General features: G+C 44.0%; 1 protein-coding gene across 1 annotated transcript in view; it reads left to right on the top strand.

Annotated features, from left to right (window-relative positions):
* APOLTP (apolipoprotein lipid transfer particle homolog) overlaps nucleotides 1-15,717 on the top strand; it is a 1,141,779-nt gene that overhangs the window by 403,833 nt on the left and 722,229 nt on the right. The window contains exon 22 of the mRNA XM_086941409.1: nucleotides 683-838. Within this exon, the coding sequence (XP_086797535.1) occupies nucleotides 683-838 (156 nt within the window). The remainder of the gene's footprint in view (nucleotides 1-682; nucleotides 839-15,717) is intronic.

Here is a 15,717-nt window from a genome sequence, read left to right on the forward strand (position 1 = left end):
TGTTTCTGGGTGTTTTTCTGTGCCTATGTTTTTCAAAGTTTAACACATAATTTGACATTATTGGGCATCACAAGGGATTGATGAGCATAAAATAAGAAACACAATTAAAGTTGTTGAGATCTGGGGGCCACAAAATATTTTGACCAGGGCCCCAAAAATCCTTAATAAGTCATTCCTCTCCTTGCTTTTGGTGAGAGGGAAGCCCAATGAGCCAAAGAAGAGTAGAATCATGTAAACAAACACTTTCTGCATTTCCGTGGTGGATTGGGCTTCCTTCACCAAAAGCAAGGGGTGGGGCACATAGAGTGAAAAGGGAAGCAGCTCGAGCAAAGGGCGAGAGAATGTCTCTGGAGGGTAAAACCATTTTTACACCCAAACAACCAGGTTGAGGCTGCTTGTGTTCCCTCAGTGGTCCCTATTTTGGGTAGGCATGTATGTGTTTTTTTTCTCATGGTGCTTTCTTTTGGGTGACACACTTTGTTTGTCTCTAAGTGGAGGTAATGATTTTCTGATTTCTGTTCATGGACCTTTGTTTTGCCATCTATTACACAATTGTAGAATTTGAGAGCTTTCTGCTCCAGTTCTGTGGTCAATTCTTATGATAATGCTCAATTATCTGCAGTAGTAGAATCTTTTTTCAGCCTGCGGTTTATCTTAAGACTTCTCATTTCTTTTCCTGCAGCACACTTGGAGAAGAAAGTAGATGATAAATTACAGCAGTACTCTGTAGATGGGGAAGCCTATCTTCCGGGCGTCTTTGGAACTCACACCATTGGACTTCTTCAACTTCGAGACAACTCTTGGTCCAATGCACTTAGGATCAAGTATGGACTACTAGGTAACCCTCAATTAAACTTCAAGAGTTGAACTTTGGGAAATGTCTATGCTATCATTGCTCTTGATTCCCCTCCATGCTACTTTACAGCTTTTTATGATAGGCCCAATCTACCTCCAGATTATGTAAATTACACCATGAGTACTGGTGCAATCTATGTAGTCTGGCCCCCGGTGTTGTCGTTAGGATTATGGGCTGCAAGTGTGATGTTCTGAGTTTCAATGCAGCCCTTTGCCAGTTGGTATGAATGTGGTACATTAGAAAATAATGCAGTCACGATGCATTTGTGAAATGTGTGTACTTTGAACGGTTCATAACAACATGCTAGTGAGGGAATATTTCTGCTCTCTGAATCAGAAAGATGATCCAGGAAATCATTTAAATTGGGTTGTGTCTTCTAATAAAGTTCCTTTTTCCTTTCAAAGATGGCAAAGGTAAAGAAACTGTCTGCCATCGTCTCACTTCTTAAACAGGCATTGGTAAAGACAATAGGTTTGTTTTTTCAGGCTTTTTGTAAAACCTTATTACTGGGGGAGCTGACAAGCCTTTCTCAATCAAACAGTGGGTAAAAGCAAAAATATTTTTGGGTCTTAAAACCACTGATACAGAAGGGAGCTACTTTGTGTGTAGATGGGCTGCTTGTGAAAGGGCAGAACGGTCACAGTGAAGTTGGCTAATTGACCCACTGCTCCGTGCTATATGCTGGTGTAGGAGGTACAAAAATGTGAATACACAATATTCGACCAATGGATGAAGAGCGCTGGCTGCCAGCCCCTGTAAGTGAGCATATTTTTCATATAATTTTATCAACATCAAAAGGCTTGCTAACGTCAGCCCTAAATATGAATAAATATGCTCTAGGACGTTTAGCAATTTGTGGTGTAGATTGACTGATTTGGGGGATTTACAAAGATTTCTGAGGTTGCTTCTGCAAATCTGTAACAGTCCCAACTTTGCAGCCACAGGCTTGGAGCACTTTTGCAAACCTGCAATGTGATTGATCATAGTGCAAGATTGCTCATGAGTCAGAAGGGAGTTCCAACTGTTCGCATCTATGCACTCACTTGTAATGCTTTTCAGTCTTTGAAGGCCCACCACAGCCAATGACTGCAAATTAAGGTCCAATGGTACTAACATTTACGTTTGCGATTTCCTATGAACAACAGTGTGTTTTATACTGTTTGTGATTGACAGTGGGTCGCAATTGAGCTATCTCATTAACATTATTGAGGTAGGTTACAATTTGCGACCAATTGGGAATTGCTAAAAACACAGGGATGGTGGCCTGCTGGGGACAACAGACCACCAAGGCTGTGTTTGCTTTAAAATAATGCAATGTTTAGTTTTTTTTAAATGCATCCTATTTTTCTTAAAGGAAAACGGGATGCGTTTCAAAAAGAAAAATGAAAAGTTTTATTTTCATTTGCTCCTCATACATTTTTTGCATACATTCACAAAGGGAAAGGGGTCCTTTGGGGACCCCTTCCTGTTTGCGAATAGGTTACCACCAAATTGAATTATGGGAGTAAAAGCAAATGTTTTGCGACCGCATTTCGGTCACAAAATATTTATACATACCACTGCAAGTCCCTATTAGGAAGGGACGCTGCTAACATGCCCCTTCCTAATACCGAATCGCTAACCCATTTTACAAATCGCAAAATAGGGTTCGGTACATAGAAAAAGGCTTTTTACAGATCGTAAACAGACCGATTCTGTGAATTGGGCCGTTTACGACTAAGAAAAAGCTACGTACCTGTGGCACTAGATCCCACGAAAATCTTTGCATGCGTAAATCCTTTTACATGTACAAAATGAACTTTTGTGAATTTCAAGCGTGGTGTTTCGGTCATTGAAAAGGATATTTGCACTTGTAAGCGAAGCCTACTTGTTCAAATAGCTTTGTGAATACCTCACCCACGTCCCTGAACAAGAAGGACTTAAAATACCAGCAGCATTTGAGGGATTAAAGATGCTGCAAGTGGCCGGGATCTGACATCCTTTCCGGAAAAGTAAAGCAAACATCAGCCGTAATACACATACAGACTGCGTATCCCTTGCCGTCATTTAGGGGTCATTTTTCTTCAAACTGAATTATGGTCTGGACTGTGTCTTCTAGAAACCTGACACGGAATTAATGTTTAACAAGAAATGCGCTTGATGTTCCTGTAACTGTCAAGCTGATGTCTGTTGATGGAGTGGGCAGGTGACTATTACTGAAGGCCATTTATACCAATCATAGAAGTGTCAATTCATTGTGTGCCTGCTGAATGCTTTTCTGACATGCCCATAACAGAGAGGCAAGTGGAGGTAATTAATGAAAAGTGACTTAGTGGCCAGAGCGCAGGAGGGGCTGCTGTCCAGCATGCCTCTCTTCAGATTCCTTTTCAGCTGTGTTAAGTACTGTTGTTTTTAATGCATTAACGTTCTCCAGTTTATACACGAATCGCAAATACTTTTTACATTATAATGACCTTTACCCAAAAAACGATATGTATATATATATATATATATATATATATATATATATATATATATATATATATATATATATATATATATATATATATATATATATATATATATATATATATATATATATAAAAAAAAAAAATTCTCCCAAGATTGCTGCTTCCGTGATCCTCAGTCTAGCAACACTGATGCCGTAGATGGCCGCAGCCGCCACACTATGTTATCTCTCAGCTTTCCGTTCACATCCGTGTATGGATTACAGGAAAAACTAGATAGATAGATAGATAGATAGATAGATAGATAGATAGATAGATAGATAGATAGATAGATAGATAGATAGATAGATAGATAGATAGATAGATAGAGATACCTTTGGGAAAAATATATGCATAGTTAGGAACTAGTTTCCATAGGAAAATCGGTTATTGTATCGCCAATACGATTTGCGCCGTTTGATGAATCTCATGACATTTTTAAAACTAGTTTCCCACTCACTTCAGTTAATGTATGGAAAGCTATGGGGGATTCATGAAGCGGGGACGAGAAAAAGAGGGGGTATCAAAATGCGGTTTCCACATACAATTTCCCATAGGGATATTAGACTCGACTACAGCCCCAACCGCTGGATGGAATTGCACCAAATTTGGCCAAAAGCTAGTTCTTGGTGTAAAAAGTGTGCTTTTTGTGATTTGGTGTAAATCCATTCAGTAGTTTTCTTGATAATAAAGGAAAAAACAAATGTTTATATCTAGCGATCTGGACCCTCTGGTGAATCCTTTGTGGCGCTTCGTGAATCCATGTGCAAACAGCACTGCCATGATTGGCTGGCCACAACTTGAGTAGAAAGTTGTTAAGCATCGGAGATTGGTCACTGGTCACAACAAAAAAAATGAAAGGTAGTGTAAGTGGACACAGTAGAGGTACTTTGACCCCTGGGTTCAATATGGGGGTCGGAGAGGGACCCTTGATGGGAAAGAAAATGCCCAGAAACATTTGTTTTCCACATGCGAGGATTCATAAATGTGACCCGACGCTCAGCGCAGCCCCCTTGTAACTTTGCGGCGGATTCAGAAATCCTGATTTTTTTTTTTTTTACAAAAAATATACACACACACACCCACTCTGACATTCATGCACCCACTACAAAACCCACTCAGACACACTCACACCCACTGACAGATCCACTCAGACATTCACACACCTACTCACTGATATACTCAGATACTCTCACACTCACTGACAGACCCACTCAGACACTCACACATCCCCTCACTGACCCACTCAGACACTTACGCACCCACTATCAGACCCACTCAGACACTTACACACCCACTCACAGACCCACTCAGACACTCTTACAACGCACTGAAAGACCCACTCAGACACACCCACATCCACTCACATACCCACTCCGACACATACACACCCACTCAGAAACTTATGCTTCCACTCACAGACCCACAGAGTCACTCATACACCTACTCACAGACCCGCAGAGACACTCAGACATCCACTCAAAGACCCACTCAGACACTTACGCACCCACTCACACACTCACTCTGTGTCAGTGGGTGCTTGAGTCTCTGAGTGGATCTGTGAGTGGGTGCATTTTTCTCTGAGTGGATCTGTGAATGTGAACATAAGTGTCTGACTGGGTCTGTGAGTGGGTGTGTGAATCACAGAATGGGTCTGTGAATGGGTGCATGAGTGTGTGAGTGGGTGTGTGAGTCTCTTAGTGAGTAAGTGAGTGGGGGCCTGTGTGTGTGAGTTTGTCTGTGAGTGGGTGCTTGAGTGCTTGAGTGGGTCTGTCAGTGGATGCATGGAAAAAAATCAGGGCCACACACAGGAGCAGGTTCTTGTGCCAGTTCCCTCTCTGACGTCCCTACTGTCTAGCTTGCCTTCGGTCTGCTATCTTCTGCTGTCTTCGGTTTTGTGCCTCCTCCACTGGATTTTCTGCCGCTCTTGGTCCTGCTCTCAATTGTACCTCTTTCTGCTCATTTAGCCTGACATTTTGCCTCTTTCTGCTAGCTCCTGACCTTTATTTTTCCTGTTTCTGCTTGTTTTGGACCTCTGTTTTGCCTCTTGCTGCTTGTTTTAGACCTCTATTTTGCCTCTTTCTGCTCGCTCCTGACCTTTATTTTTCCTGTTTCCGCTCTTTTCTGACCTGTATTCTCCCGCTTGCTTCTGGTTTCTAACCTCAATTTTGCCTCTTTCTGCTTGTTTCTGAACTTCAGCACTTTGGCATCTTTCGCCCGCTATAAACAGAGTATTTGCTTTTGCTTGGTGGGAGCTGTCAGCATAAGAAAACAGTGATGTCTCTGGGGTGGGCACACCGGGACAAGAGGCGGTGCAGATGGTCCCCTCCTTTTCTTCTCACAGGCCAGCCCCGGGGAGGTGTTGGTCCCCTGAGCTGTATATGACCCGTGAGGTGGGCCACACCGCCCACCTCTCACATTTATTTGACTTGCTGCCCCAGGGAGATGATGGTCCACGGGGCACGGGTTCCGTGTGGTACCCCCACAATTTATTCATATTAAGCCACAGGGAGGTGGTAGTCTCTGGGGCTCTAAAGAGCCCATGGAAGGGGATCCACCTGACTCCCATCTAATATTTAATATTAAGCCCTGGGGAGGGGGTGGTTTCAGGAACTCAAGAGAGCCTATAAAGGGGGTTCCACATGCCCCCTCCAATATGTAAATAAACCCCTGGGGATCTAAGAGACTGGGGGGGGGGGGCTACGTACCCCCTCTTTTTTAAATAAATGCCTGTGGAACGTTGGCCATGAAAAACAAACACACAAGCTGGTGCTTGATTTTCTTTTTTACATTTTTTACAGAAGCCGTCACATTCCTGAGGCAAAATGTTGTTTTTTAAAAAGTGCTTTTTGTTCCTGTCAGAGTCACAGGTGGCCCCCAGCAACACAACTAGGGGGTCAGGGTATTCCTACCCTACCCCCTTTTCTTTTTTTAAATGTTTTTCTGGTACTCAGCTGAAGCCGAGTCCTAAGATGGCTACCAACACTTCCTGGTTGAAGTGTTGGCAGCCAATCAGATTTCAGCACAGGGACTGTCAGATACTGTCAGGATCCACATCCGTGGGATCTAACAAATTTGGATTTCCTTTAATATCTCCAAAGCTACTAAACAGATTTACACCAAATAACAAAAAGGTTCTTTTTGGACCAAGAACTACCTTCCTGACAAATTTGGTGTAATTCCGTCAAACTGTGCGGGCTGTATTTGTGCTTAGTATCCCTGTGGATGTCAACATTGGAAAAACGCATTTTCCGCCGCCCCCCCCCCCCCTTTTTCTCAGCCTAACTTCCTGGATAACATGGTGCAGGAGTTGGCATTATATGGCCCTAAAATAGCAGGCCTAAGTTGTAAGTTATAGGGTGGTTCTAAAAAGAGCCCTTGTGTTCTTCAGTTAGAGCTATATATAAGTGTGGACGCACAGCTTCAAGTTATTTTGGAAAACTCGGTTTCAATGTTCTGTGAAGTGTACTCCATCACTTTTGTATATATCTGCCATATCAAAACGTATGTTGTTGTATATGGACCCCATTTTGTGGTCTCTTAGCTTTGTTGACTTTTTACAGAGATTTTTCAATCTGAGGACAAAATTGTTCGGACCATTTCCACCTATGTCTTTGGCATATATACAAAGACAGTTTAAGCAAAAGTAACATCAATTGTCCAAAGGTGTCCTTCATAAGCATTTCCAAACCTACCCCAGTCAATGTGCGTAGGTTGTTTCCACCACAGTGCACAATCATGAGGTCAGGGTGTTGGAGATGCAAACAGGTTTTAACCAAAGGCAACAATTGGTGCCACTTCAATCCTCTCTGTCCAAACCATTTAATGTCCACATTTTGTAAACCTAGGTCTAAGTCAATACGTCTCTGTTCTGCATACCTCCTGCACCAGAAAACATAGCTATGTCCTACGATCCACACTAGCATTTTGAAGGTATGGCTGGAAGTTATGGAAAGATGTCTGTAGTTCATGCAGTTCCTTCGTAGAATAAGAGATTTGTTTAAAGATGGGGAACTAGTTTCTTTTCGCATACAAAACGGTACCTGATTGGGAGATGAAAAGCATTGTTTTTTAAGAGTAGGGTGCACATTCATTTTGTGGAAAAGTATCTTTGTGATTGGTTAAGAAAAATCAGTTTACACGTGGAGTACATATTATAGGATAGAATTTGCTCAACTCAATCAAACCTGCTACTTGCATTTGGAAGGCACTGTTCGAACTTAAAACAATTGTGAACTTTTAACCTGCACGTGCCGTTAAATGTTCGAGAAAATGTTGCAAAAAAATATTGTTAGGTATAAAAAAAATTGATGAACTTTTAACCTCCACGTGTTGTAGAATGTTCTGGAAAGTGTGTTGATTGAATACGTTGCATTTCTGACTTCGATGTGTACTTGAATATTTAAAAAACTATTTATATGGAAAAGTAGAAAGACAGTAATAGAGAGAATTTTTGAAAGCTAAAAGAATCAAGGAACTATTGTAATTTGTTCTTGATTACCTACTGGCAGTCGGCAGTAGGTAGTTATCACTGTTGATGGCTGGAAAGTGCATTGTTGCTCAGAGTGGCATGGTGGTGATGTGATATGGTGCTACACTCGGGTATTTAACCAAGAGTCTAAACCGTGAGGTCATTGCTGTAAAGTGATGTGGTCTGGTGTTTGTAGCATACGTGTGCAAGTAGTGTTAGTAGGCGTTTATACCATACAGGGAGTGGGAAGCGAACTACTGACCGCTACTGTGTGTTGCTAGTATACCAGAAGTGGGAAGCGAAGTAGTTGCGTCTACCGGTGTGAAGACTTGGGGATGAAACCGAGTTGATTGCTGTAAAGTGATGGGCTCTGGGCGCTGTAGGATACTAGCCGCTGTAGTATAAGTGTGTAAGTAGTGTTAGTATGCGTTTATAGTATATAGGGAGTGGGAAGCAAACTACTCATCCCTACTGGTGTGAAGACTCGTGGATTAAACCGTGAGCCTACATTGTGAGCTCATTGCTGTAAAGTAATGTGCTCTGGGCACTGTAGCATACTTGTGGAAGAAGTGTTAGTTTACATATATACAGTATAGGGAGTGGAAAGTGAAAGTCTTACCCCTACCGGTCTCAAGACTCGTGGATGAAACCATGAACTCATTGTTGTAAAGATATGTGCTCTGTGTAGTATTTCATTGTAAGTCATAGTAGAATGTTAGTATGTAATTCCACTAGAATCTAAGGGCATATTATCAAGGAACAGCTTTAAAAGTATCGCCGCTTTAGCGGCAGGAAACTGCTGCTAAAACGGCGATACTGGGCTTGATAATATGCCGTAGAGAATTCCAATAGAAGCCCTTGTTAACACCAGAACATTGGCTTCTATTGGAATTCTCTACGGCTTATTATCAAGCCCATTATTTCCGTTTTAGCTTTCAGTTTCCTGCCTCTAAAGCTGCGATAATTTTAACGCAGTTCCTTGATAATATGGCCCTCAGTATGTAATGTTAGAATGTAGGGCTGTCATGAGGGGAACCTTGCGGAGTTTGTACACAGTGCTGGATTAGAAGGTTGCTTTGCTGTCTGCTCCTGTTGGTGGTTGTTTCGGGTGTCTTGTTTTCTTGTAATAAATCTACTTATTAGATCCACTGCTGTCTGCCTCTTCACTACATAAATTTGACCACAAGCGGGAGAAGGCAAAAAGAGGCACCACTCACCAATATTTCAAAATTGCTTGCGTTGTGTTGAAGACCCGTTTTGTTTGTGTAGCTGTTTCTACTCATGCCACGGTCGTCGGCTCATTGAACTATGTCATCCGACTTCTGGTAGGATTTCTATTGTTAGATATTGCACTTCCTCTGCTTCTTCACTACATTCTGGTCGCTGTACTACACATGTGTAAGTAGTGTGAGTATGCATTTATATTAACAAATGAATCATGGTCCTAGGGAGGGCGACCTCTCAGGCGCAGCTCATACAATGTCCCGGGATGTGCATTCGCTGGACATTTGTGTTTGCGATTAGAGGGTGGTGCATGGCTTCCGCCCCGTGATAGCAAATACTTATTCGACTACTTGAAGCGAGAGGAGGAAAACCTTGTATCGCTGTAATAGAGGGGATGCGGATGGTAAAAATGGAGAGAAAAGAACAAAAAAAAAGCGGGGTCTCACCCGTTCTTTTAAATGAAGCCCATGGTGGGTGGGTAATGTTCCGTGGCCAATTAAATTATTATATTGCGGGGTCTCTGTAGGACTGGGGATCTTAATGTCACATGTAAATTAGGCGCGGAAGGGCACAGAGACGTTTTGCAGCCTAGGGGACCGCCACCTTCCCGGGTATTGTTTACTAATTGTTCAGGGGGTTCGAGGCCAACTAAAGTCCGGGGATCGCCACACTTCGGGTCTTTATTTATATATGCAGGGTGGGCCTCAGGAGTCCCTGACGCCTCTGTGGTCCTGGGTAGTGCCTTATTTGTTCTGTAATCACACGGGCAGTACTTATGGTGTTATTAAGTGATACTCTCATAGAACTCTGGTAGTTGTACAATTACCCAGGCTTCATTTGTGTAATAGTCAGTTAGATTATGTTTGGTAGGTGCACTCTAATATTAAATAATGTTGTCCTTAAAATCTCCTATAAACAGATGATTTTCACAATAAATAATAGACAAGTGTTGTCAGAAAAAGAAGACCTATACACTCAGTTATTTATTTGAAAAAAGTAACCTTTAATAAAACAGAAATAAATAGAAATGTAACCTTAATAGAACAGTATAATAAATAAAACGTGGGTTGGACTCCAGTGGAAGCAGTGTAAGAAACCTGCAAGACAAAAATTAAACATAAGTATGTGTGTTGTGTGGAAGAGGTAAAGTAAGGTAGTCCAAATGAAAAGACCATTGTGAGAATGGAAGGGAGGGGGAGTGGGTGGAAGGGAGAAGGGGCGGGAGAGTCAAAAGAAGAGAGGGAGGAGGAGACAGAGCGTTGGCCTATTGTACCCAGCCCTTAGTGTTTACCCTCTGTCACCCGTTTGTCTAGGATGCTGGGGTCTGTGGGAAAGAGTATGGTTTCGCAAGTCCTTAAAATTAAATACATGAGGCCATAGATTATGGGCCATATTATGAAAGAAGGGTGATAACATTATCGGTGCTTTAGCGGCAGGAAACTGCCACTACAGCGGCGATAAGGGGTTGATAATATGCCCTTGTAAATTCCCTCAGAAGCCCAGGTTCTAATGTGAACCTGGGCTTCTATGGGAATTCACAAGGGCATATTATCAACCCCTTATCATCGATTTAGCGGCAGTTTCCTGCCGCCAAAGTGGTGATAATGTTATCGCTGTTCTTTGATAATATAGTCCGATATAGTTGGCTACAGGAAAATCGCTTGCATGCACCTGTGCACCTAGGGTGCTGCACCCCAACCCCTTCCCCCATACTGTGCTCAATTGTAGGTCTTGCACACCGAGGCTTCACTGCTCACCTGCCACCACTGGTGTGTCCCACGACGTGTTGGTGCAAGCTCCTAGTCTGGGGTATGTTTGTATGGTAGACCAGGTCTCCGGTCGGGGACGGTATCTTGATACCACGATGGAAGGTGTCAGAATGCCAGGGCATCATCGCGGGGTCAGCTCCCACTCCGCCCTTCTTGTGGCAATCAATAGAATGTCAGAAAAGGGAGAAATAGTTTAATGGTGGAAAATCTGGAGGTAAATGAAGGTTTATTTCAAGCTTGATAGAAAATAGGAGTTGAGTGCATCCTTCATTTTTGAAGTACGATCTACCAACTGTTAGTGGTAATCATGGTTCAAAGAGGAGTTGGGCTGTACGAGAATACACTAGGTTAAATAATAATATGTTAATCCAACGTTCACACACAAAGGAACAGAGCGCATGCTAGAAGCATAATGTGGGCGTGTAATGCAGTGGCATGAGCCTGTGTGCATGAACACTTAGTAAGGAGCTCACTACAGTGTCCTAAAAGCCAACCCCACGTGTCTGTAGGGCAGCGCTGCCCGCTGGCTCAGGCCTACAGTACGGTCCAGCAGTCCTTAAAATTAGACCGATGTGACTGAATAAGGTCAGAGATCACATCATTACGCACGGCAAAATCGCTTTTTCACATGTGCACACTCAGGGTGATGCACCCCTCCCCTCCTGCAGAACCGCCCTCAACAGGTGTCTGTAGGGCAGCGCTGCCCGTAGGCTCAGGCCTACCTTATGGTACAGCAGGTCTTTAAAATGAAAAAGAGATGTGACTGAAGGAGGTCAAAGATCACATCATAACACATGCAACATCGCTTATTCGCCCATGCGCAGTCTGGCTGATGCATCCCTCCCCTCCCGGTGCACCGCGCTGAAGAGGTGTCTGTAGAGCAGCGCTGCCCGCTGGCTCAGGCCTACAGTACGGTCCAGCAGGTCTTTAAAATAAGACAGAGATGAGACTGAATGAGGTCAGAGATCCCAGCATTACGCACGGCAATATCGTTTGTTCGCACCTGCGCAGCCAGGCTGAAGCACCCCACCCCTCTCACCGCACCGCGCTCAATTGGAGGCCATGTGCACCCAGGCCGCTCTGCTTGCCTGCTGTAATTGTTGTGTGAGCAAACACTACGAGCAGCAGGGCTCACAATTCAGATGGAGTGTTCATTGTAGGAGAGTGCACACCTCATGGATCCCTTTCGTAGATGAAGGGCAGTAGGGCTCACAATTTAGAGCCCATGTTGATTGCCAGGATGGTGTACACCTCTTGGATCCATTTTTTTTTTATTGCACATTATGATATGCGAGGTGGATGCGGCATATCATTTGAGGTAGTGTGGAAGAAGAGGGACGTGTGGCGTCGTGGTTATCCTATTTATACGTACGCAAAGTGGGCTGGGCTTGTGTATGCTGGGCCAGCATAGGAGTGGAAATAATTATACCGGGGACTTGGGCGTTGTTTAGTTCCTGCCTGGACAGGAAGTGTACTTATGTGTGTTTCTTTTGTAGTTTTGACCTCGCAGAGTGTGCAATTTAGATTAGTGTAGCATGTGTCGGGAGGGCGGAAACTATTGTTAATGAGAAGGCATGTGATCTAGGATGTGCAGTCTGCCCGTGGCTGATGATACTCCTTAGAGCCACCAATACCCAGGCCGAAAGGCAGCACAATAACGTGCACACACACACACCAGGGGCATCGTGTAACACATATTTGTTTTTTGATGGAACGTTTGAGATGCATGGCAATCACACGTGGAAGGCTAATGTACAGAGCATGAATATTGTTTAAGATGATAGTTGCATTTGTAGTATAAGATATGTGTATACAGGAAAACACTTTTCAAAAAATCTTTCCAAGAAGAAGAGGTGTCTCTCATCAAACGCTGTTGAGAGAATGAGTAAAATGGGTGGGGTCGTACAACTGTTACAATAGGAAATGTTATGAACCAATCAAATGCTTTTTTTTAAGGTCACATAGCAATCGCGCACCGAGCGCGTAAGAAGGCCACACCCGAAGCGATTTTGACAAAATATATTTATTATAATATAAGTTTATTGCAGTTAGAAATATATAAATGTTTAGAATAATTTAGATTTTCGCATGCTCTCATATACTGTTTAAAGTAATTTAGACAAAAAAAGGGAATGGCGTACCTTGCACAATACTATATGTCTGTGACGTAACAGAGGGCCTGGCAGCGCGTACTCGTTGAATACGCAACGTGCAGCAGGCGCGACCCCATACATACATGACTTAACCCTTGGCTTGGTACTGCGTACCCGTCAGATACCAAAGTAATACCTGGGGTGACTTCATGGGTATGTGATGTTACACGTGACGCGGTGCCACGAACTCGTCGGATACAAAATGCGCATCATTTACGAGTTTAGCCATATGGCGGATTGGATTTGTGTGGTGATAGAGCTTGGTACGCTGCCGGTATGGGAGTTCAGTTTTCTCCCCCCCCAAAAATATACATATTTTTTGGGGAAGATATAAAACATTACATGATTTTTAAAGTTAAAAAAAGAAGTATAGTTCCAAAATATTAAAAAATATAATAGAAAAAATCTAGGTTTCATAAACATTAAAATATGAAATTACCATTTAAAAAACCTTTGAAATTCACAGAAAAAAACATAGGTTTTACAGATGTTATAGTTAGGAATTAGCATTTAAAAAACCTTAGGAAGTCACCAAAAAAACCATAGGTTTCATGGACGTTATAGTTAGTTGAACATTTGATTCATATAAAACCAGAGAAATTTGCCTGTTCTAGTTAGTTGAGTTAACTATAACTTGCGCGCCCGCAATACACTGCTGATGATGTCACATATTACATCACTCATGACATGGTCAGTGACATCACTGATGACATCACTGATGATATCTCAAATGACATCACTAATGACATGCCAATTGGCTGTCAACATTCCAAACCAGGAAGTGTTGGCAGCCATCTTATAGAACCGGTAGAACAGAGGCACAGGAAAACAGAAAAGCTATGGTGCAAAATAAGAAAGGGGGGCAGGATAGAAATAACCTGACCCCCTAGGCCTGCTTAGGGGATCCCACAAGGACCACCAGGGCCAAAAAAAGCATTTCTCTATTTTAAAATCGCGGGATGTGCGGAGGATCCGTGGATCCGGACGCAAACATTTTAAAAAACGAAGTGCGGCCTCCCACGCTTCGTTATTAATTAGCCCTCGGATGGGCCAAGTCCTGGGGGCATCTCAAAAATAATTAGCGGGGTCCTGGGGGACCCCCACAGCCCCTGGGACTGCCACCTCCCGGGGCTTTCTATAAATATGTGCAGGGGTTTCTTTTTTTGTTAAATGTATGGGGGGCTCAAAGGCCCCCCAAACCCCAGGGACCACCACCCCAGGTGCTTTCAGTAATTATTGCGCAGGGGGGGCACATTGCCCCCCGCTGCCCCGGGGACCGTCACACCCGGGGCTTCTTTTTTCAAAATAAATATCTATGTGGTGGGGCTCGAGCCCCGCGGCCCCCCTCCTGGAGCCTGTGATGGCCCTGGGGACTACCACCCCCCAGGTCTGGCTCCTGCAGTGTCCTGGTATTCCCACTCCCGGGACACTGCTGTTTGCTATGACAGGGCGGGAGCCTCGCGGCCATCTAAACCTCCCGACTGTTCCAGCTCCTCCTGTGTCTTAGAAAGGCGCCAAGAATGTTGGTGCTTGGGGCTCATAGAATAGTTAGGCCCAGTCTATTCAGGCCGCACCATGCCCTTCTCGTGGAGTTTGAACTCATCCCGGGGCCACAGACGGATCAAAGAAAAAATGCACCTTATTCTTAGACTGGACCTACACATGAGCAGGGGCGAGCAAAGAGGCCCATGTTTTATAGTTTCTTGACCACTATCAGGCCGGACTGGTCGTAGTGGACACCGGGTGTTTCCCCGGTGGGCAGCTAGCAAGGAGGGGGGGCAGTTTCGGGCCCCTATGGCCATTTTCGTTCCAGGGACGTTTTTGCAGCTAGCTGCAATATCGGGCCTGTAACAAAAAAGCCAGAAACTGGCCCTGGCAAACTGCTCTGTCGCAACCCCTGCCGAGCACTTTGCCAGGGCCTGGTTTTGATTTAGATTCACAGACCAGCCTTGACCACTATAACGGCTAACCTCTGAGTTTAAACCTGAAGAGTTTAAGTCATAGTAGAAAACACTTTGGCATTGTCCTCCATAAACGAGCCATGTGCATGAGCCTGCTCCTGTAGGAGATGATACCGGCCCCGAAAATGTAAAAATGTAGGCTACCACAGAAATAGGCGCGCCCGGGGATGAGGTGCGCATGTTCTAAGGCATAGAATTTGGAGAGACCTTCGGAGGACCTGACCTACTGGAGCCATGTCCTGAGGTAAGCCATCAGGGAATCCTCCTCAGCATGCTCAGGCAGCCCCACATCTCGGATGTTATTACACCTAGCCCAATCCTCCTAGTCATCCAAACAGGTTGCCAAGTGCTTAGTCTGTGCCTCAAAAGAGGAGATACAATGATCCGCCAACAGAACCACTGGAGCTAGGCTCTACACCGAGTTCTCCAGAGCAGTAACCTATTCTAAAATCGTCTGCACATCCTCATGGATCAGAACCAGTTCAACAGACAGGGAGTTAATTTTGCGCTCCAAGCATTTCCCAGAAACGTCGGTGGTGGCCAGGAGTTTACGGAACTTGTCATCCATATATGCAGTGTCTCTGTCGCCAGTGCCCTGCTTGATTCCCTGTAAGAGGGCGCTTCTGTACGCAGCATCCTTAGGGCATCAGGTGCACCCCATGTTGGCACCAAGATAGGGCACAGACTCCCAGGAAGCGCAGAGACGCAGGAAGAGTCACCAATTATCCCAACGGTACAAGGCGGGACAAATCAACAAAGGTCTATGGCATTAAAAATGTGAACATGAGAACCCAGAA

The sequence above is a fragment of the Lissotriton vulgaris genome, chromosome 10 (genome assembly GCF_964263255.1).
Source record: "Lissotriton vulgaris chromosome 10, aLisVul1.2, whole genome shotgun sequence".
Lineage (NCBI taxonomy): Eukaryota > Metazoa > Chordata > Amphibia > Caudata > Salamandridae > Lissotriton > Lissotriton vulgaris.